General features: G+C 36.9%; 2 protein-coding genes across 7 annotated transcripts; one reads left to right on the forward strand and one right to left on the reverse strand.

Annotated features, from left to right (window-relative positions):
* Positions 1 to 4,920: 4,920 nt before the first annotated feature.
* Positions 4,921 to 9,855, forward strand: LOC107864515 (3-ketoacyl-CoA thiolase 2, peroxisomal). Its single transcript, XM_016710903.2, has 14 exons — positions 4,921 to 5,267; positions 6,754 to 6,830; positions 6,977 to 7,061; positions 7,148 to 7,274; positions 7,423 to 7,521; positions 7,628 to 7,695; positions 7,816 to 7,923; positions 8,001 to 8,078; positions 8,168 to 8,300; positions 8,378 to 8,474; positions 8,691 to 8,814; positions 8,888 to 8,996; positions 9,322 to 9,405; positions 9,521 to 9,855. The coding sequence occupies exons 1-14, from the start codon at positions 5,172 to 5,174 to the stop codon at positions 9,631 to 9,633; spliced, it is 1,398 nt and encodes a 465-aa protein (XP_016566389.1). The 5' UTR covers positions 4,921 to 5,171; the 3' UTR covers positions 9,634 to 9,855.
* A 1,514-nt stretch (positions 9,856 to 11,369) lies between these two features.
* Positions 11,370 to 21,270, reverse strand: LOC107864514. 6 transcript variants are annotated; one of them, XM_047408965.1, is made up of 9 exons: positions 20,904 to 21,270; positions 18,449 to 19,410; positions 16,899 to 17,532; positions 16,707 to 16,790; positions 14,084 to 14,287; positions 12,512 to 12,597; positions 12,057 to 12,156; positions 11,769 to 11,867; positions 11,370 to 11,682 (listed from the first exon to the last, which is right to left on the reverse strand). In XM_047408965.1, the coding sequence occupies exons 2-9, from the start codon at positions 19,405 to 19,407 to the stop codon at positions 11,620 to 11,622; spliced, it is 2,229 nt and encodes a 742-aa protein (XP_047264921.1). In that variant the 5' UTR covers positions 19,408 to 19,410; positions 20,904 to 21,270; the 3' UTR covers positions 11,370 to 11,619. The 6 variants fall into 6 exon arrangements, with proteins under 6 accessions (XP_047264921.1, XP_047264926.1, XP_047264925.1 ...); XM_047408970.1 differs by having other exon boundaries at positions 18,449 to 19,354; positions 20,904 to 21,240; XM_047408969.1 differs by having other exon boundaries at positions 16,899 to 17,508; positions 20,904 to 21,240.
* Positions 21,271 to 23,258: the final 1,988 nt, after the last annotated feature.

Below are 23,258 nucleotides of genomic sequence, written 5' to 3' on the forward strand. Positions count from 1 at the left end.
ATCATAATCCGTTTCCTATTTAGGGTTGTTAATAGAACTTTATTGAAAGAAAGAAAGGCTAAGGTTTACAATATAATCTGAAAAGCATAAAAACTAACTAAAACAAAAGTAGGCTATATATATACATAGCCAATAACCTAAAGGTCCATAAACTAAAGGCCCAATAACATATGGGCTAACATCCCCCCTCAAACTCACAATGCAACAGCAATAAGCATTGAGAGTTTGTCACACAAAAAACGAAATCGAGACGCCGACTGAGCCTTCGTAAAAAGGTCAGCAATCTGCAAAGACGATGGAACAAAAGGAAGCGATATGGTCCCGAGCTGTAAATGATGACGGGTGAAGTGACAATCAATCTCAATGTGCTTCGTACGCTCATGGAAGACAGAATTCTTTGCAATTTGTACCGCACTTTTGTTATCACAATGCAGGGGAGTAGGCATAGAAATGTGAACCCCCATATCTGCAAGAAGCCAACGTAACCAAATAATCTCACGTGTAGTCACAGCCATAGCACGATACTCAGCCTCCGTGGAAGATCTAGAGACAACATCTTGTTTCTTGCTCTTCCACGAGATTAAAGAGTCTCCAAGAAACACACAAAAACCAGTGGTGGATTTACGATCATTGCGATCTCCATCCCAATCAGCATCACTATAGGCTCGCAACTCGAGAGATGACGTCGAGGGAAACAAGAGATTCTGAAACTGAGTGCCACGAAGATACCTTAGAATACGAAGTACAGCTCCCCAGTGAACAGAAGTAGGAGCAGTAACAAACTGGCTAACAACATGAACTGCATGTGCTATATCTGGACGAGTAACCGTAAGATAAACCAAACTACCCACAATAGTCCGATAAAGACTCGGATCTGATAATGGAACACCATCACTAGGAGAGTAACGTGCATTGGTTTCAAGGGGAGTATCTACAGTCCTGTTGTCAGAAAGACGCGCCCGTGTAAACAAGTCAGATATATACTTAGTCTGAGAAAGAAGATACCCTTTCTTAGACTGAGCCACCTCAATACCCAGAAAATAACGCAGCAAGCCCAAGTCCTTCATTGCAAATCGATGAGCCAAATCATGCTTCAATAACTCAATACCACTATGATCATCACCAGTAATAATCATATCATCTACATATAAGGATAATAGAATTCGCCCTGCACTTGTACATCTAACAAACAATGCTGAATCATGGTTACTCGGGACAAATCCAAGGGAAGTAATAACAGTGGAGAATTTCTCAAACCAAGCACGAGGGGCTTGTTTGAGACCGTATAAAGCTTTTCGAAGCCGACAAACTTCACCTGGCTGGTGGTCAATACCTGGGGGAGGAGTCATATAAACTTCCTCGTGGAGATCACCATTCAGAAAAGCATTCTTGACATCCATCTGAAATATCTTCCACTGTCGAACGGATGCAACAGCAATCATAGTGCGAACAGTCGTCATCTTTGCTACGGGGGAAAAAGTCTCCTCATAATCCATACCATATTGTTGTGAGTACCCTTTTGCCACAAGTCTTGCCTTGTATCGCTCAACAGACCCATCAGATTTTGTTTTTATCTTATACACCCATCGACAACCAATCGCATGCTTACCAGGTGGGAGAGTAACCAAATCCCATGTATGTGTATGATGAAGAGCAGCAAGTTCCTCAGCCATAGCATTCTGCCAAAGAGGATCAGACACAGCCTCTCTATACGACTCAGGTTCAGACAAATGATGTATGTTTGCAATAAAGGAAGCAAATGAGGCTGAATATGTAGAATAGGAAAAATCTGGCAGTTTGGTGGACTTACAAGGTCGAGTAGACCTCCTCAGAGGTGGTGGGTCTCCAGTCTCAACAGTCGAAGGAGCAGACTCAGGCACAGGCGAGGCTGAAGCACTATCAGGTGGCACACCAGAAGGCATGGATGAATCCGGAACTGGAACCTCTATGTTAATCCCAAAGGGATCAATAAGCCGAATATCTGACTTTGTCACATCATGGGTTTTAGCTGGAATGGAATAAAAAGGAATATGTTCCAAAAAAGTGACATGTCGTGAAACATATAATTTCTGACTTACAGGATCATAGCAACGATATCCTTTTTGTCCAATACCATACCCCAAAAACACACATATAGCTGATTTTGACCCTAACTTATTTCGTTCAACATGAGGACGAAGAACAAAGCAAGTACATCCAAAAACTCGTAATGCAGAATAATTCGGCGGGTGACCATATAGTTTCTCAAACGGAGACATCCCTGAAGTCAATGCAGTAGGAATACGATTAATCACATATACAGCAGTTAGGACTGCTTCTCCCCAAAAAATACTAGGAACCTCTGCAGACAAAAGTAAAGAGCGTGCTGTCTCAACAATATGACGATGTTTTCTTTCTGCCAGACCGTTCTGCTCAGGAGTGTCGGTACACGATGACTGGTGTATGGTACCATCAGAGGCAAGTAACTGAGTGAAGTCATTAGAGGTATACTCACCCCCTAAGTCACACCTGAAACACTTTATCACAGCCGAATGTTGTGTTTTAACAAGGGCTCTAAAGTTGTTGTAAATGCCAAAGAAATCAGATCTGCGTTTCATAAGATACACCCAGGTATAACGAGTATAGTCATCTATAAACGAAACATAATAGGTCGATCCACCCTTAGTGGATACTGGCGCTGGTCCCCATATATCAGAATGAATAATATCAAAAGGAGCAACAGAATAAGACACACTTTTATTAAACGGTAAAGCAGAAAATTTTGCCAGTTTACAACCACTACAATCTGAAATATCACTAGTGTTCACATGACCCAAAGCACCACTAGAGACCAAAAAACGTAAACGTGAAACTGACACATGTCCTAATCTGGAATGCCAAAGATAAAACTGAGAAGACAAAGGACTCAAACGAAAAGAAGATAAATCTATGCTAGAGGCAGCAACTGCAGACAATTTGAGATTCTCCAAGACATAGAGTTCCCCCAACCTATGGCCGGTCCCAATCACCCTCTGAGTGTGTTGGTCCTGTATAACACAAACAGAATCAGAAAAAAACACCCAATTACCAGCCTTACACAACTGACTGACCGAAACAAGATTTAAAGCAAGTTTGGGAATGTAATAAACATCAGAGAGGACAATGTGAGGGGTAGTAACAGAACCAACACCCTCGACTGACATAGGTACAGCACTCGCGGACATAACAGAGATTGGTGAAATGGGTGACAAAGAACCAAACGATGACAAATGAGGGGACATGTGATGAGACGCACCAGAATCCAATATCCACAAGGAGGAAGGAATACCTGAGGTACTAGAAGAAACTGAACCCGAATGAGACATAGATGCTGACATGGCCGTAGGATTAGAAACGAAGAACTGTCTGAACTGTTCGAAAACCTGGGGATCCAACGCAGAAGGTGGCATAGTGCTAACAGACTCAACATCTACAGATGGTGCAGCAGCAGCGAACTGTGGAGGACGAGATGACCATGGAGGAGCACCAGAGGAGCGTGACGGAGACTTTTGCTGCCCATATTTCTGTTGCTGCCCAGATTGAGGCTGTTTGACCTTGTTAAGTAACAACGGACACTGAGCCTTCCAATGATTTTTCTGTTTGCAGAATGCACACTCATCAAATGCAACGTTAGGAGATTGTCGAGTCTGAGTACGTGGTGGCCTAGACTGATCAGTTGAAGCAGCAAACACGACAGGAGTAGTAGTTACTTTAGACCCTTTATCCACTTGAGACTTGATACGAGTCTCCTCTGCAATCAGTTCATGAACCACAGAATCAACAGTAGGGAGGGGAGATCGATGAAGGATTGTTCCACGTAGGCCCTCAAAGTTAGAACGTAGTGCCATCAAAAACTGAACCAAGCGTTGCTCTTCCCGTCTAGCAATGTACCAAAACCTTTTAACTCTGCAGATTCAGTAAGTGCCAATTGATCCCACAAATCCGACATGGCAGCATAAAAATCTTGAATACTGAGATCATGCTGTTGAAGAGCACGGATATCATGCTCCAACTGGTACTGCTTAGCAAAATTAGACTGAGTGTACAGTCTTTCCAAATGATCCCAGACCTCCTTTGCTGTGTCATACTTAGCCAATTGCATACCAATTGACTGAGTTACAGAATTGTTGATCCAAGTGATAATCTTGGAGTTATTAGTTTCCCATAAGTCCACCAACAAATCAAAATTTTCAGTTTTATCATCGATAGGTCTTAGTTTTACTCCAGTGATATAACCCCACATATTCTTCCCACGAAGAAAATTCTTCATGACATAACTCCAATAGGCATAGTTCTTACCATCTAATTGAGTACTAATGGACTGGAGAGAATCATCCTTTCCAGTCATTGTCATATCCTCGATAAACTGGAGAGCTCTATGTCATATCTAATCACCTCCCTCAAATATTTCTTAGGTCTGCCTCTACCTGAAACTCTCTCTAGCCAAACTCTCAAACCTCCGTATTGGGGCATTCGAGTCCCTCCTCATTACATGACCAAACCATTTTAACCTCATTTTTTTTATTTTGGCTTCCACCAAGGTCACTTTTATCTTATTTCAAATAACATCATTTCTAATCCTATCTTTTCTAGTACATCTGTACATTCACCGAAGCATTCTCATCTCCATCATCTTTATTTTTTAAGTGTGGATCTTCTTAACAAGCTAACACTCCGTCCCGTATAAAATCAGTAAAAATTTAATACTTATTTAATTCAAGTTTGATTATAATTTGCAGTCAAATTAAATTAAATTTTAGTACATTTATTGTAAATAAAGATGGTGCCACCTATTTTCCTATTTTATTATTCAATAATAGTTGAATCTATTTTTGTCGTTTACCTCCCTAAATCAGGAAAAAAATATCTTAACATGTCACCAACTTTATCTTTGTTTGCATTATATAATTTATATACACCCATCCTTTTTAGATAAATAAACTTTCACGTTTTCTTCAATTTTCGCATATCCCAATACAAACACCGCCTTTCTCTCTCTCCTCCTTGTTATTTTTTATATATATAAATAGTAGAAAATTCAGCTCAATTGTATTGGATCATCATCAATTTTTCCGTCTTGAAATTGATAAAGTATAACCCTTTCTTGAAAATATTTTTATTTTTAAAAAAATAATATCAGAGAAAAAATAGTTATGGAGAAAGCTATTGAAAGACAAAGAGTTCTTCTTCAACATCTTCGTCCCTCACAAACTTCTTCTTCTTTGGAAAATATTGATTCATCTATTGCTGTGAGTTTTTTTTGCCGATTTTAGTTCGAATTTATTATTTAATTTCAATTTAGTGATGTGGGTGTATTTTAATTTTTGTGTTAGTACAGTTTTTGATTTGGTTTTGTTATTTAATTTCTAGTTAGTGATGTGGGTGTGTTCTTTTTTTCGATTTGTTTTTTTTATTTAATTTTAATTTAGTGATGTGGTTGTGTTTTGTTTTTTGATTTTTTTTTAATTTGGTTTTGGTTTTGTTATTTAATTTCAATTTAGTGATGTGGGTGTGTGTAGATTTTTGATTTTGCTCCATTTTTTGTTTTTGATTTGTGTTTGTTCTTGATTTATACTTATTTTTATTGGATTTGTTTAGTATTGTGTTTTCAGTTCAATTTGTTTTACTGGGTATTGATCTGTTTTTATTGTTTTCATTGGGTGTTTATTGGAGTGTTCAAGATGAGATTTTGATTTTATTTTGGATGTTGGTGTGGTTGGTTTTGATCTGTAGATGGAAGTTTGAGCTGAAGTTGAAGATGATTTGTTTGTGTATGTTTATTGGGTGTTCGTTGGAGTGTTCAAGATTGGTTTTTTTGATGTTGGTGTGGTTGATTTTGATATACAGATGGAAGTTTTGAGCTGGAGTTGAAGATCTGTATTTGTTTTTTGTCATTTGTTCGCATTATTTTGTTGCTATGTTTGTTTACTGTAGTTTTGCTTTTCGTACCTACTTTGATTTGTTGTGCTCAAGCTGATGGTCCTCCTTATATAGCCTCTCTACCTCCACGAGATAGGGGAAAGGTTCACTAGGTATGTTGTTGCTGTTGTTTTTGCTTAAAATTCCAAGTCTTGTATATCTACGAGCTGTATTTAGTGGTTGGTGAAATATCCCGTGGAATTGATCGAGGAGCTGGCTCGGACACCATGGTTATTTGAAAAAAAAAGTTCAAGTCTTGTGGATTGGGTGTGTAGTTGTTTACATAGCTCAAATTAAGTCATAGGTGGATGGTCTAAGCATAAGAAGCTATTAATTGTTTCTGTTTGTGTAGGAGGCAAGATCAGCTATTATATAGTGCTTTTATACTATTAATAGAATTTTCATTTACAGAAGATCTGATGGCCTACTAAGATTGTTTTTATTTTTGGAATGCAACTTGGTACAGTTGTAATGTATAGTACTATAACTGAAAGCAAAAGTCCATGACATGGATACCTTTTTCAAGTTCATTTTTTTCCCAATTAGGGTGTGTACACGTTCTCCATTTCAATATACTCGTGTTGTTCTTTTCCCTTTTGAATATGCAAGAGGTTGTTTAAAACTAAAAAAGTTGCATAGCTCAGAAGGTGTATTGAATGGTCCCTTGGGCCAAAACAGTAGTAGAATCTTTCAAAATTGCAAGTTACAATCTTTTGCTGAAAAATTGATGTTTAGTATCTTAATTTCAGCATCTGGTTTCCTTAAAAAAAATGCCTTGTATCTTTTGTCCCTTATGTTTTCTCAATTTTCAACCAGGCATCTATATGCTCTGCCGGAGACAGTGCTGCTTACCAAAGGACTTCTGTTTTTGGAGATGATGTTGTCATTGTTGCGTAAGTTTTTGTAGCTGATGACATTTTTTACATCAGTTTTTGAGTTGATTTTTATGTTTTCGTTTCAACTTCTCATTTGAGTTGATATGTGGTTTTCTTGGAAGAATGAGTCGTATCCTTACAGTGAGCCTATTTTCTCCTTGCAGTGCATATAGGACTCCTCTTTGCAAGGCAAAGAGAGGAGGCTTCAAGGATACTTATGCTGACGATATACTTGCTCCAGTTTTGAAGGTGGGTTACACTAATCATAGTTGTGGATTGATGTCAAGATTATCAAAGATATTTACCTTCATTCTTCCTTTAAATCTTCACTGCAGGCTGTGATTGAAAAGACCAATGTGAACCCGGCTGAAGTTGGGGATATTGTTGTCGGCTCAGTGTTGGCCCCCGGTTCGCAGAGAGCAAGCGAATGCAGGATGGCTGCATTTTATGCTGGTTTCCCTGGTATGATTTTATTTTCATTGTGCTTAGAAGTTTGTCCCAGACCCCACTTGGTGGGAATATACTGCATATGTTGTTGTATGTTTAGAAGTTTGTTGTTTTATGTATGAGATTCTTGTTTTAAGATGCTTATTTCTCTTTGTCTGAGCAGAAACTGTGCCAATCAGGACTGTAAACCGGCAATGTTCGTCAGGCCTTCAAGCAGTTGCTGATGTAGCTGCGGCTATTAAAGCTGGATTTTATGACATTGGTGCGTTACCATTTCTTTTCACTAAAGCATGTTGTAACTGTATCCCATGGATACTGTGTTTTTTTCCCTTTGTGTAATGTTGGGCTAACTACCTCCCACAAATCAGGTATTGGTGCTGGATTGGAGTCTATGACCACAAACCCAATGGCTTGGGAAGGATCAGTCAACCCAAAAGTATGTCATCATTTTATGGAAAGCATATTTTTCACTTTTTATTATATGTTGTCAGGCTTATTTTCTTTGGAGATGAGTCATATTGGAAAGATTGTCATAACCTGTGACATCTGATCTCAGGTTAAGACAATGGTACAAGCTCAAGACTGTCTTCTTCCTATGGGTATTACTTCTGAGAATGTTGCACACCGTTTTGGTGTGACAAGGCAGGAACAAGATCAGGCTGCGGTAAGTTAAATATACCCATCAATTTATGATCATGTCTATCTGGTGTATATTCACATCTCATTCATTTCTGTTGCTAGGTTGATTCGCATCGTAAGGCTGCTGCGGCCACTGCTGCTGGAAAATTCAAAGATGAAATAATTCCTATAGCCACAAAGGTAGCATCTGTCTGAATTTTGTTACTTGGAATTCATTAATAGCTATATCAACTTTACCCTCTTATGTTTCTGCTGTCTTCTGTTAAAAGCTTGTTGACCCAAAAACCGGAGATGAGACACCAGTAACCATCTCTGTTGATGATGGCATACGACCAAATGCCTCTGTGTCAGACTTGGCCAAATTGAAGCCAGTATTCAAGAAGAGTGGAACTACTACTGCTGGTAATTTGATAATTTCCTGGTCTGGAATGTAATTTTATTTTTGAGTTTGGTTAATTTAGTTCTCTTCTTTGCTGCAGGAAATTCCAGCCAAGTAACTGATGGTGCTGGAGCTGTACTTCTTATGAAAAGAAGTGTCGCGATGCAAAAGGGACTTCCAATCCTTGGTGTATTCAGGTCTTTCTCTTTCTGATTCTCACATGGTATATGTAATCGCAGTAGCATTTACTTACAGTCAGAAAGTCTTATGGTTTCCGTGAAGTCTATTGGTTTTCTTTACAATTCCTTCTCATACCTGCCTTAGTCTGGTAACGATGGTATAGTTTGTGCATCTTTGCTCTACTATTGGTATTTGTCTTAAAAGAGGACTAACTCTTCCCCGTGTTCATGCAGGACCTTTGCTGCTGTTGGTGTAGACCCTGCCATTATGGGAATTGGTCCAGCTGTTGCAATTCCAGCTGCTGTCAAATCTGCAGGCCTTGAACTTGAAGATATTGATCTCTTCGAGATAAATGAGGTAGTCTAACATAAACTCATCAGCTCTCTGTCTTCTACCATATTACAGTTTCTTGACTGTGATCCTTGTTTAGGCATTCGCATCACAATATGTTTATTGCCGGAAGAAGCTTGAACTTGACCCAGAGAAGATCAACGTCAATGGAGGTGCAATGGCCATCGGTCATCCTTTGGGCGCTACAGGTAAGTTGACCATTTCATACAATAATAATTACAGTGATCAATTAAAAGCGTTAATCTATGGGTGTGCGCTTTGTGCCGGAATATTTTGTTGCAAGTTTTTAAAAGTGATAGATTGTCATTCAGTTGATCAATTATATGTTGAATATTCCTCTCGTTTCCTCATCTGCTCCAAGAACAATCTTAGCAGATAACTGATGTTTAAGTACACACAGGGTCTTCCACATTTGAACTACTCTTAGTACAGGATCAGGATAATTGATGATGCACTTGTTAGGCTTCGTTTTCACATTATCATGATGAGAAATGCCTTCTATATGTCAAACAGGAGCTCGGTGTGTTGCAACACTCTTACATGAAATGAAGCGTCGTGGAAAAGACTGCCGCTTTGGTGTAGTCTCCATGTGCATAGGTACGATTAAACCAATCTTTTCCTTTCCGCGCTCCCACATTCGACACGCAGTTATGAAATTCTTCATCAAAACTTTGAAAAGGTCATCTAATGTTCTTTTTGCGTTTCACAACAGGCACCGGAATGGGGGCTGCTGCTGTCTTTGAAAGAGGAGACTCGTGTGATGAGCTATGCAATGCCCGTAAAATTGACAGCCACAACCACCTTCTATCTAAGGATGCTCTTTAAAGAAACGAAGGCAGTGGTTTCATTAAATAATATTTTACAGAGAACAGTAAGTGTAGCTTTGAGACACTTTCTAGAAAATGATTTCTATAATTGCATTAGTTTGGTGAGGACTTTGGTATCCCGTGGTCTGTTTTCTGTTAAATTTTTAATGTAAAAACAGTTGGGGTCCCCCCCTTTCATTTGGTTTGAAGGTGTTCAATAAAAAAGCAATCTCCCTATAAACACTGAATGATCCGATTTACTTAATTGAAAATCGGCTCCTTCCTTTACTTCTATTTCGTCTCTTATAATTGTTGCTAGGAAGTTTGGGAGACAAGGCAATAAATTATTTCAAGTTGGTTTGGGAGATTGTTTCTGATAGATTTTTGATTCAAGCATAACAAGGCTCAAGGCTCTCTCCCTTTGTGGTGCTGGAAGGTTGTTTCCAATAAGACCCTTGGCTTAAGTAGAGCCATCATTCTCCAAATTTAACCTATAGCGTAGTTAAATGGTCTTTTCAAGTCTTCTTTTTAATTAAATACACTATTGAGAATGGTCTTTTCAAGTCATTCTTTTTAATTAAATACATTATTGAGGTTTTTTTTTTTTTTTTGGAAAATGATTCTTTTTGAGACAGATTTGTTATCTATCCGATCGATAGATTTGTTATCTATCCGATCGATATATAGACAGATTGATTATCGATCCGACAAATTGATTGTCGATCCAACCTATATGTGGACAAATCAATTATCAATCCATTCGATCGATTATCAATCCGTCGTATCAATTATCGATCCGTCATATTGATTATCTTCTGACAAAAATGCAAGCCAAGGTTGCATACTATACATCCTTGTTGTGGAATCTTTTCCCGACTGCGCATAGATCGTAGCTTGCTGTCAAAGACGCTATTAGGCTAGCGCGGCTCACTTCACTCTTCACGCTCCGCCCTCCAAAACAAGGCTCTGAATTGGTCATCACAGTGTGGACTAAAAATACTAAGCTTTTCCTTTGGTGATTTATGCAAAAGAGTCTTTATCCCTTTAAAAGAGAAGCTTGGAATCAATACACCCTATACATAGAGCTAACAGTTTCAACATCTAATGGATCTTTCCGTCCTCGTTCTCTCGACAAGAGTTACCAGTATTTGTCAAATCTGTTTCTATCCAACGGAGTACTCTTACCGCTATGCATCCATGGTTAAACTGCCCAATCATAATTGGCGAAATCATCCTAACTATTGCAATCTTTGATAAAAATACAAGACAGTTGATTAGAAATGTCATGAGCTCCAGCGCTACAAGGGGTGCGGTTGAGGAACATGTAATAGGATGTATGTACCATATCATCACCATCATGAGCTGGTACAAAAGCAATTTTTGCGAATCTAAGCGATTGCTAGTTCTTTTTCTTTTCCTAATTCAGTTTTACAGAAAAAAAAAAAAAAACTGAAATAATCATCTTACTATTCTCAAAGTTTCTCTACTCTACAGCTTGAAACATCACACATTTTTCTTTTTTACCTTAGTGCAAAGAGCAAAATGAATAGATCATTCTAAAATATGCTTTACCTATTAGAGAGCCAATTCTGGAAACGGCCTCTGTACCTCCACGCGGTAGGGGTAAGGTCTGTGTACACTCTACCCTCCTCATACTCCACTTTGTGGGATTTCACTGGGTAAATTGTTGTAATTTGAGAGCCCATTGGCAAACGCACAAATCCCATTCTTCAGGAAACTTGGAAAGTAAGAACATAAAGACCAACTAGTATATGCTATAGCCTATAACTCATCAACAACATAACAAAATCGAACATTTGTATTTGGCAAGAAGTCTAATTTTACGCCGTTAAATGAAACCTTGAGCTATGAATTTAAGGGCATCATGTATAGAAAAAGTAATTGAAGAAAAGCATATAGCAAAAAAGAGCACTTGTTCTGAACAAAATATTCCATCAGAATCTAAGCTGCAACTGGCATGAATTCCTATCATCTCTACAGCAGGTTATGTTACTGAACACTTGCAAACTGGACATGATGTTTTTCTCCTCAGCCATGGATCAATGCACTGCAGCAAGTTCAATGACCGTTAAAAATTTGGTTGCTTACTTAACCAACAGTAAAACACTTGAGCAAGAAAATTCAGAAGTTTACGTCTTTGTGAAACTTGTGAAAGCAAGGGAGATGACGGATGACGTCTCCCATGGTAGGAGTTTCAAGACAAACAGCACATGCTTCTTCAAGACTCTCATTCTGTAAGGAATAAAAGAGGGTAAACATGCAATTCCAGCTGCTCACGGCTTTAAGCAGCACGCAAACCAACATCTATACTTAACAATACTACAATAGTGTTGGTAACAGATATTGGTTTTTGATACATCAAGGTGATATAACAGCTTAATCTTAGGTAATAATTCAATACTATAAGGAGATCATAGTTACCTGAACTGTTGACTGTGGCAAGTTGTTGATTTGTCGTGCAGATGAACCACCATGTTGGTGGTTGTTCTCATCAAGAGCCAATAGCATTTCATAGTCATTCCTAAACAAGAAGGGGAAGACATGTTAGAAAGCGCAGAAAAGATTGTCCAAACCAAAATAACAATACTAAAAAAGAGGTAATACCCCCAGTATAAGTGTGGATCACATAAAACAACAAAGACACCAACACCACACAGATACTACATTCACAGAAAGCATTGCTCTAAACTTCAGAAAGGATCAAATTATGCTACTTAGGATATAGGAGGGAATGTCGAACAATATCACAGAAAGATATACATCTGAGAGTTTTAAGCATTCAGTCGGCAATGGCTCTTTTTACATTCTAATGCAACGTAAAATAATTTCATTATCAAAAAGAACACATGAACACTGTTAAACAGAAGAAATCTTACTCATTGAAGTCGCGCTGCGTCTGAAGGAGGTTACTGTCAACATCCATATTACTGAAAGCCTCTAATGTTTCCAATATATGCATCCTCTGCAGTATTCAGAAATGGGTAAATTATGCACTCTCGGTTAGTTAAGCAACACATACATTAAGTAAATCTAGGGTCAGCAATTAGAGATTTCCCATTTCCATCATTTTGTTAATGATACATTTGATAAGTTAAGCGGAAAGAGCATCTCCTTGACGCTGAAGCTTTGTTCGGAAGAAACTGATGGTTTCTTCAGAAAGAAGTAAAGAACATAAAGGTGAGACCAGAAGAACCAATCAGGCTGCGCAAGAAGACCACACGAGTCATAAATAGCTTCTACATGTTCGCTTAACATAAAATGGATGCACGGTTTTTTAATTAAGGATTATATAATCTAAGAACTGGCAGAACTATTACAGGTAGATTGAATTGCAGACAGGAAAAATTTCATGAGTGCACCTAATATTACAATAAAACATTTTTTAATCCATGCACATATATATGTGCATTCTCATTGAAGCAATGGAGAGTACCTTTATGCTCATTGCTTTTTCCTTCAAATGGCATTAGTCAGAGGGGGATCTAGGATCCGGACTCTCCGGTGCCAAGTAAACTTAACAACGAATGCGATGAGAGATGACCGGTGAGGCTGAGGCCGTGACCTTTGCCGCGACGCCAAAAAATTCGACGGAATCAATAGTAGAAACCAAAAAAAGCAAAGAGTGATGATTTGGGAATTGGGATTTGAGCGGAATAGGGTTTTATTAATTCGAGGAGAGAGAACGAAATTATACACTTTCTAAAACAAATATTAACCATTAGTATTTGAAAAATAAAAGAAAAATTCAATATAATAATTAATTAATATAAGTCAACATATATAAAATGGGGGTTGCCGACTAGTCATTTGTGACTTCACTTCAGCCATTTTTCAAGTGTTTCATGGCTAAAATTAAAGGGATAAAAAAAGGTTGTCAGCGGAGGTTGAACCCGCGACCTGGGGAGAGCGAGTGTGATGCTCTACCAATTGGACCAAACGGTACTTCAATATTGTGGGTGGCATGTTTATATTTTGACTATATCCGTGTAGATATATATGTATATATATAGAGCTTCCGTTGAAGTTTGCCGGCCGCGTGGCACCCTCACCGCTCTTAATAGATCCGCCGCCCCTGGCATTAGTGTCATTACCTAAGACAATTATATTCCTCTTACTATTTGACTGTTTATAATTCTATAGACAAGTGATCTCAAAATGAGATTCGAATTCAATTGCCCGTTGCCAATCCTTTCTTTGCTAATGTACAACACAGCTGCTTAACATTATCTGAGTCTTCCCTATTGCAAAATGAGCAACCTCAATAGAATAGAAACTAAATGTCTATCACGTGTAGCCTTCATCAGTAGAAAGTAATAAGCTTAAAAATAAGTCATCATGTGTAGCCAAAAGAACACAAGCAGCATGTGAAATGACAAGAAATACAACTTTAACTGACTAAATATTACAATACTGACCAAAATCATGAGGAAAGTGAAAGTAATAATTACCATGTCCACATCCATGTTAGGAGGAAACAGTGAATTTCTTCCTCTAGCTCTAGATGATGAGATGGTACGAGGTTGTCCAGGGAAACTGCTCCTCAACCTTGCCATCCTATTCGACGTAGACGCCCGACCTTGAGAAACTCTACGAGATACGTTGGATGCGTTTCTTGGTTGCCTTCTGCGTGCGTTTGTAACTGATGGTCCATTCTAAACAAAAATCCCAACATCCCAAAAATAAGCAAGAGGAAAAAAAGGGAAAAAAGAATTTCAGTCAGAGATCACGGCACAATCAGGAAGAAAGCAGGATAGGAATTAAAGGCCTTCTTCTCTATGCACATTTCAAAAGACATTGATATAAGATCACTCTAAAACTAGGAGATTAATGAGAATAAGCTTGGCTTAGAGCAAAATGAAAACCTTAGATTTCCATATCCCTGGTCAATGCTGCAAGTGAAAGTTATATAACAACATAACAACCATCAATCTGCATAGTTGCACTGCCAAGTATCAACTCTCATGATCAATGATCACAGCTATATATCCAACATTTGTACATTCAAGAGTAAGAAGGATTTTACAAATTTTTTGGAGTATATATAACAAGTACACAACCCTCGCAAAAAGTTCCACATTAGATAAGGTCAAATATTTGAGGACCAGAGAGACGAACGTTACACTTCATGTAACGGGGGCTAGTAAATAAAGCAAGCACCACCATAATGGGGGTGAATAGTAGGAGAACTCCCAATGACATATTTAAGAAAAACACAGGGAAGCTTTCTATAGCAGGAAGTCTTGTAAATTTTGGAGATCAACTAGCTGCTTTGGAACAAACAATTTGAAACTTTGGGTATGAGGTCCACACTCATAAAGCATTAGACAGTCCCATGTTATTCCCTACTGCAAGAGTGAAAGGAAGTTAAATCAGTTTAGAACTGATTTTATATTGGAAGGTGATTCTGAAAAGGAATTCCACTTGCTTAAGTGGTAAGCAGTGACGCTTAGAAGGAAGATGACCTAGGTGTTAACAATTGCAATTGCATAATCATAGGTGAATATTCTATGGCCATGGAAGTTCTCTAGAGAGCGAGTTCACAAGGTCTTTAGGTGTGGTACGGGAGTATGCAAGGTCCCAAATGCACAATACCTGTAACATATCTTGTTCGTTTGATGAAAACCCCTAATATCCTCTCATGTTGTAGCATTATCAGAACACATTGGCACAAAACCTATGACATATCTTTTCCCGCCAAAGGAACTCCTTCCCAATCTTTAGTTCTTTGCAACATACTCCGAGGCTACAGCAGATGAATGTCGAATTCATAAGAAACGGGACATTTTCTTTTGATAAAGTAATAAAGTTTCATTAACAAAGGGCATAAATACCTGAATCCAAGAAGTATACTAAAAGGTAAAGAACCTCACAACAAATATGGTTCTCTAAGTAAGGCACCCAACCTACTACTCCTAAGGGGATCGCATGGGGAAATGAAACAAAAGATTCAGAAGAAATTTATAGCATTGAGAATTTGACTGGTAAGCTCAGCTACTGACAGAAACGGAGAGAATGTAGGAACTTTCTTCTTAACCAGATTCACCGATCTGGAAAAGAGAACGATGGTTATTTTATGTTAACTATTGGTCAAATCTGGAACCATGGCCCTAAAATACTGTAGAAAGAACAGAACCACTAAAAGTAGTCTAATCTGGTTGGATTGCTATGTGTGAAGCATGCCGGACGCATGCATAAACCAGGATGGGGGAAAGTTCCTTAATCTCTTTGGGGTGCTAGAAATACTTTTGCTAGCTGGAGGGGTGGAACATCAAGAAGCAGCTCAGAACACTTCAAACACTATCTCTATATGCTCATTCTGGAGGAGCTCAGAGAGCTTGGAACTATAGATGTTTCAAGGCAGAAATTAAGTTTCATAAAATTTAGACTTGTAAAATCTGTAACATTTTGGTGTAACCTGAAAAAATATACATTATTTTGACATTGATGGACTTCATTCATATCATAACTTATATAGTAGAAGGAAGACCCCCACGTTCTCTACAGGGTCTCAAACCTTTCTTCAACACAAGTGAGAACGAGCCAGGCAGAGATGGAAGTAACAAAGTGGTTTAAGATTTCTTTATATATATATAAAATGAAGTTAATGTACCAATTCAATTTTAGTGACTACTTTCTATTACTAAATTTTTAATTTTCATAATTCATTTTCTTCAGGTATATGTATCGTTTGTTGCTTAAGCATCACACTACATCTGGATTCAAGGTTTAAGTGCCCAGCAAGCAACCCTCTAACAATGCTACACCTCGTATTTGAAAATATAAATTTGGGTCCGTATGCATCACCATAAATATTGATACTAGCAAAAAACTCGATTTTCAATGCCAATTAATGTCAAATAAAACCTAGTATTCCGAGATCTATCTTAGCGGAAAATTAAAAATCAATATCTTAATTGGAACACTGCATAATAAAGCTTTCAAACATGACATCACGTATAAATATCTGCATGTCAGATGACTATATCAATGTCAGACCTATGTAGCACATACATAACTACCAGGTGATGGAAAGTATAAGAGGAGAATAAAATGTATGGAAACCCAACATACAAAACCGGATAATTGGTTCTCTGATCCAGACGAAGCGCGTAGAAAATCCTCCTGCATTAAAGCCAATGCTACATCTTCATCGACCTGTTGGGAAGAAGAGAAAAATTATCAAATATCTACACACTGTCTGAAGACAAGAACAGCTACATATTGATGGAGAACAACTAAACAATTCTACATAAAGAGTATCACCTCGCCAACACCGAAGGAGGGGGCCTCATTGTACAACTGTTCTTGGAGTTCTCTTGCAAGCCTTTCATCAGCTTCTAGTTGACTGGCTCTAGCATCTTTGTTCCTACTACTGCTACATACAATATGAGAGCCTTCATGTCTTGTGGTAGAGGAGGGACTGTCCACTACAATCACTGGTTCGACGCTTGTACCTAAATGACTTGGGTTTCTGGTGGACCTTGTATTAGCCCCACTTTCAGGGGAGGTAAGGCAAATGATGTCTGCATTATCAGAGGCGGATGTAGAACATTCAACATGGCTGCTTGAGGCAGGTCCCTGCTTTAGTCTTTTCTTAACTGTGTTTGATGCAGTACGATGTCCATTAATTTGGTGACATTGACGTCCAGGAGGGGATCCCTTCGCCCCTGCAGATACACCAGAATGATGTCTAATAGAAACTGAATCTTGACAACTAGTTGCATCGTCTCTTCTCATCACCCTACTCCAACTGGGAAGAGAAACAGCATGTGCATTATCTCTTTCTGAAGTTCTCTGCTCATTGGACAATGACAAGTTCACGCTCGAACTGCGGTTACGCGTACTTCTCCATTCCCCTGATTCGGCAAAGCTTCTGAACACATCTTTACTGTAATCACTGGTTTGCAATTGAAAAAAAATCTGATGATACCTTTACCAGGACAATAGTTGATTGTTCGAAATTTATTAACAGTCAAAAGTAAAGGAACCCAGAAAGTTATGCCGCGGAACTGGAAGAAAAATTTCTAGCAGGTTACTAGAAACATCACAACTCTTAACAACATTGAATAAGAATACGTATTTTTAAATCCTGAAGAATGGTGGAGCAACAAAAATCACTTAACCAAATAGCAAGCTTTTATGACATTGATAAGAAGAGAATGAAGGTAAATACTGCTTCACACAAACTTAGGTTGATTATGCGTACAACAACAAAATACCCAGTGTAATTCTATCTCACAAGTGGGGTCCAGGGATGGTAGGATGTACACAAAACACACCGCTACCTTTGTGAGGTAGAGAGGCTGTTTACGATAGACCCTCGGATAGAGAGGTATGATTATAGAATGACACCACCTATCATTTCTAAGTTTACATAGGAGTAGTAATATTTCATACAGCAAGATGCAAAAAGCACTTACAAAAGAACTCATTTCGGCCAAAACAGATTTATGCACAGCACACATTATTTTTTCTGAATAAATTCCCACATGGAAAATAGGTCCAAATGCAGATCTGAATTTAGATGCATCAGTTGTGCAGATTTTGAATCCATGCATCAATCCATGCGCGAAAACAAGCTAAATTGTGTTTCATGTTGATTATCAAAGAGTAGATCCTTGGCAGGGAAGTCAGTAGCTTAAACTGTCGGACATTTGACATGCATGCTATGCTAATATGTCATACATGATGTAAATCAAAAGTCCTTATTCCCTATTTGGACAGGCCTAGTAATTTTGATGTAAACTGCTGAAACATAAGAATGAAAACTATCTGTCATGTGAATATATTGGCAATGTTCACCAAATACATACCTGCTAGATGTATGTGTTGTGTCATGTATTTTTGAAGGAGAAGAATGGATCACCACCCCCTTACCCTTTACTGTAGAGATACCATCTTTAGATATCATTTCTTTAGCACTATCTGAGCTTGTACCAGCGGATGATGCAGTAAGACCGGTATCAGTTAGCCCATGGATTAAGACACCTTGGTCCTCCATCCCAGCTGGCTTTTTGGCCTTAGCTATGTTATGAGGAGATATACATCCATTTCGGACCAATCTTTTCTGCCCAATTACTCTTCGTGAGTTAGCAAGAGATGCAGAACCATCCTTCCGAGCTCCAAGTGGTGCATCAACAGCAGAATCCTTTTCTCCATGAGATTTACTTAAACCAACAAGATCAGCAGTTTCCTTTCCTTTGCTGGTACTGCTGGATGGTGTGGAATTCATCCTGTGCAAATGAGAGTGTCCATTCATCATTGCTGATTGTGATCTACATTTTTCATCTTGACCATTATCCTGTACTCCAATTGTAGGAGCCTTAACAAATACACGAGTCGACGACCCACTTTGCTTTGTCAGGTCTATGACAGGACGGTCTTGCTGACTTTTTGATTCTGTGATTCCACTTTTAGCAAGATGCAAGTTATGTTTCTCCTTGGAATTAGGGATGGAGGAAACCTCAGATGGAACACCGTTTCTTGAAGGCAAAGAATCACCTATACCAAAAGCTGATGAATTAGCATGGCATTCAGATTTCATGGAACTAGTGATTCTTCTTGGAGGACGTATAAACAGCCTGTTTCTTCCAACACCATTAACATTTAGTTGATTCCCATTCTCAGCAGCAACATTCCCGTATCCTGAATTCCTTGGTGTAGATAAATCACTCTCTACATTGACAAATGTCCTCCCATTCAGATCCTTAGCAGCTAATCTATCAGGGGTATCAGGAATATCCAAATGATTATCACTACTCATATGATCCATAATCTGTACAACACAGCCACAAGTGGATATATCACACTGGTGGACAAATGTAACGAATCAAAAACTAGCCCACAGATCATATAAGGTGCAGAATCAAGTCAAAATATCGTAATTAACAACACAAAAATAACACACACAAGAGCAACAATGAAACTTCAGTCTCAAACAAGCTGGTGTGGGTTATAAGAATGCTTACCATCCAAAAAAGGAATGAAACAAACAGATGGTAGAAAATATTGCAAAGAGAAGGTAATGAAAGAGCAAAATATGAACTCAAGTAATCTTGCGGAACGATTATGGACAACTTATATACGTGAATCAGTGTAGACTTAACTAGTGACAAGTGGACAGAAAAAATCCATTAGGCAATTGCAATAATTTGTTATAAAACTAGCTAACACTGTCGAGATAAGTGTACTACTAACAGAATCCTTAGTTTCCCTTAAAAGGCAGATTTAGCATCAGAAGCAAATGAGCCTAAACAGAGAAAGTGGATAAAGATGATTCACATAGCTTATTCCCTACTATCATTGCATTGACACATAGTTAATTGATTGATTGAATAGTAGAAGAATAATATACCAATGGAAGCAAAATGAGACCCAAATTACATTTGATCCAAACAGTCAAAATGCTAGTATATGGTAGACCAGGATACCATAAAGATGCATACAGACAATGCAAAAGAGGTCCTCCACAAGACAATCTTGAACTATCAAACATAACTACAAAGATTAAACCTTTCGTACATAATTATCATACATGACTACACAGAGTAAACCTTTCATACACAATTACCACACATTAACACAAAGATTAAACCTTTTATATGCAATTATCACATATAACCACAAGATTAAACCTTTCGAAAACAAGATACACCTTACATAGACAATTATCACATCCTTTCATAAATTAAGACACACCTTACATACACAATTATTACATATAACCACAAAGATTAAATCTTATCACATATAAGCACAAAGATTAAACCCTTCACACACAATAATCACATATAACCACAAAGACTAAACCTTTCAATTATCCATATATAACCACAAAGACTAAACCTTTCAATTATCCATATATAACCACAAAGATTAAACCTTTCATACACAAATCACCACCTCCCAAGTCCATTAGTGGCGCTTGTTACAATCAAACAAAGGGTACAACTTGCAAACATTAAGAACCAACATAAAGGGCAAATCCCATTTGATATGAAACAAACAAATCTTGTAAATGAAGATTCTGCCTTTACCCAATTCAAAAAAAATTATGTCTCAAGCAGAAACATCATTAAGGTTAACATAATCAAGAATCAAGAATCCAACTAAAGAACAAACCTTTGAAGGGTAATTCCAATAAAGCTCCCAAAAAATGAAAACTTTAAGGATAACATAATCAAGAAACCAAGAAAAGAACAGACCCCACAAAGTAAATCAATGAAAAATCAAAGATAACTCAATCAAGAATTCAAGTAAAGAACAAACCTTTGAAGGTTAATTCAACAAACCCCACAATTTTTTTTACAAAAAAATCAATCTTGACATGAGAAAAGTGCAAAAAAAGCAATGCTAGGGTTTGATTCTGGGGAAGATGGAGGTGGGGGTGTTACAGTGCCGTGTCCAAACTACCCTTAGAGGATTTTGAATTTGCAGAAAGGTAATCCCACTCGCATGTACAGGAGGTGTATGACACGTGATAGTTTAATGGTTGGTAGGTTAAAGATGATTTAGATCGGATCGCTAGTGTTTTCCACGCGCTTTCTGATGGGGGTGAGCGTAATCTGTGAAATGATTTAATTAGCTAATGGTTCACCGTGCACCTTAAGGGGTCGTTTGTAGAATATATAAGAACTGGTCAGCTTATGCCGTGCTAAACACCACCTAATATTCATCCTTAAAATTTTTACGTTATATATAATGCTATCATTTAATTAAAACATTTATTTATTTGATTGATATTGTAAGTTAGACATATATTATTATATTTAGATTGATGAAATTTATATAATAATATTTTAAGTTGTGCAAACTTTTGTGGTATTAATAGTCAATTATATTTTTTAAATAATTTATTTTTTTAATTACTGTGATTTATAATATTTTTTCTTTTATTCTACTAATTAGAAGTGACATGGTAAAATTATTATAACAAATACTTGTGAATTTTTTTAAATGATTTCATGTAAGACGTTAAGTTAATTTAAAAACATCAGAAATAATTTTTATTTTTTAAGTGGTCACGTAACCTTAATTTAAAACATCAAGAAATAATTTATCATTTTATATCTATTTTATATTTTTTATTAAATATTATTAATTTTGTAATACTTAAATAACTTAAAAGAACATCAAAAAATAATTTATTATTTTATGTCTATTTTATTTTTTATTAGATATTATTAATTTTTTAATACTTCAATGACTTATTATAGTTAAATATAAATGATATAGTAAAGTCACGATTGAAGCAGCTAAATAGTCATATCATAAATGTCTATTTTAAATTTTTTATTAATTTTTTAATACGTAAATGACTAATAATAATTAATTAGGGGTAATATAGTAAATTATAGTTGAAGCAGCTGAAGCAGGTCTGTCGACCATGAACAGACTGCTTCAGCTACTTCTTTGCCACTTATAATACGTAAATGACTTATAATAATTAATTAGGAGTAATATAGTCAAATCATAGTTGAAGCAGCTAAAGCAGGCATGTCGACCATGAACAACCTGCTTCAGTTGCTTCTTTGCCACTTATTATATAGGATAATAATGCAAAATATAGTGTATTAGTAATATTCGTATTAATACTGTTTTTGTTAGCTATACTTACGTTAGTTATGTTTGCATTATTTGATTTGGTGTATTAAAAATACATGAATTGTATATTTTTTTTCTTTTAATAAAAATATTCTTCATATATATGGAGAAAAAGATATGGAAAAGATTTGAACGGATAATTGTGCCTTTAATAGTAATAATGCATGCATTAGAATTCCTTACATTGCTAATATCATGAATTTTAAGATATTAATAATACAATCCTCAATGCACAATACAATGTATAACCAATAAAATGTACCAAGCAAAATACAAATATTATACGTTAACTAATGCATGTATTTTTTTTTTCTCAATACTCTCAATCAAACCACCGCCAACAAACATGACTCAAAGTACAAGTAAACTCTATTTGAATTGTTGTTACATGTTGTTTCATAACGTATAATAGTCCTTTATTGTTTTCACTTAGTCTTTCAACGGCTTGCGAGACTGTCGTAGAAATAAAGCTTATCACCATACTGATCATATATTGTATTATGTCGTGTTGTATTATTTTAACTAATATATGTATAAGTATGAATGAATTGATGTATTATTTTATATAAAGTAGAAGATGAAATAATTCATAGCCGCATAACTAATAGATGCACAACTAATATTTGTATTATTAATAACTTCATAATTTTAACTAGCTACTAAACGACCCGTAATAATATATCAACTGTAATTCCACAAACTGGATAAGAGAAGGATAGAGTTAAAATTGATTTTACCCCTATTTTGGAGATAGAGAGGCTCGCCTTAAGAAATATAGTTTAAAGCAATAGAGATAAAGAAAGCTGGAAGTGAAAAAGTCAATGACAAAATACTATAGAAAGCATAACAAATAATTCTGAACAATGACTATAACAAATAATATAACAATTGAAATGCAAGAAACAACAAATAGTAACATAAAACGGAAGATAAGAAACTATAAAGTAATGTTACGAGTACTAGTATGAAAAGATAAGCAAGACAACATTCTACGGCAAGCTAACTTACTGTCCTAATGTG

The sequence above is a fragment of the Capsicum annuum genome, chromosome 3 (assembly GCF_002878395.1).
Source record: "Capsicum annuum cultivar UCD-10X-F1 chromosome 3, UCD10Xv1.1, whole genome shotgun sequence".
Lineage (NCBI taxonomy): Eukaryota > Viridiplantae > Streptophyta > Magnoliopsida > Solanales > Solanaceae > Capsicum > Capsicum annuum.

Excerpts from the sequence above, each read along its gene's own strand:
- LOC107864515 (XM_016710903.2), top strand. The coding sequence starts at position 5,172 with ATGGAGAAAGCTATTGAAAGACAAAGAGTTCTTCTTCAACATCTTCGT. Across the intron at positions 6,831-6,976 it reads GATGATGTTGTCATTGTTGC|TGCATATAGGACTCCTCTTT; the intron begins GTAAGTTTTTGT and ends TTCTCCTTGCAG. Across the intron at positions 7,696-7,815 it reads AAGGATCAGTCAACCCAAAA|GTTAAGACAATGGTACAAGC; the intron begins GTATGTCATCAT and ends ATCTGATCTCAG.
- LOC107864514 (XM_047408965.1), bottom strand. The coding sequence starts at position 19,407 with ATGGATCATATGAGTAGTGATAATCATTTGGATATTCCTGATACCCCT. Across the intron at positions 17,533-18,448 it reads ACAACACATACATCTAGCAG|TGATTACAGTAAAGATGTGT; the intron begins GTATGTATTTGG and ends ATTGCAAACCAG. Across the intron at positions 12,598-14,083 it reads CTAACATGGATGTGGACATG|AGGATGCATATATTGGAAAC; the intron begins GTAATTATTACT and ends TGAATACTGCAG.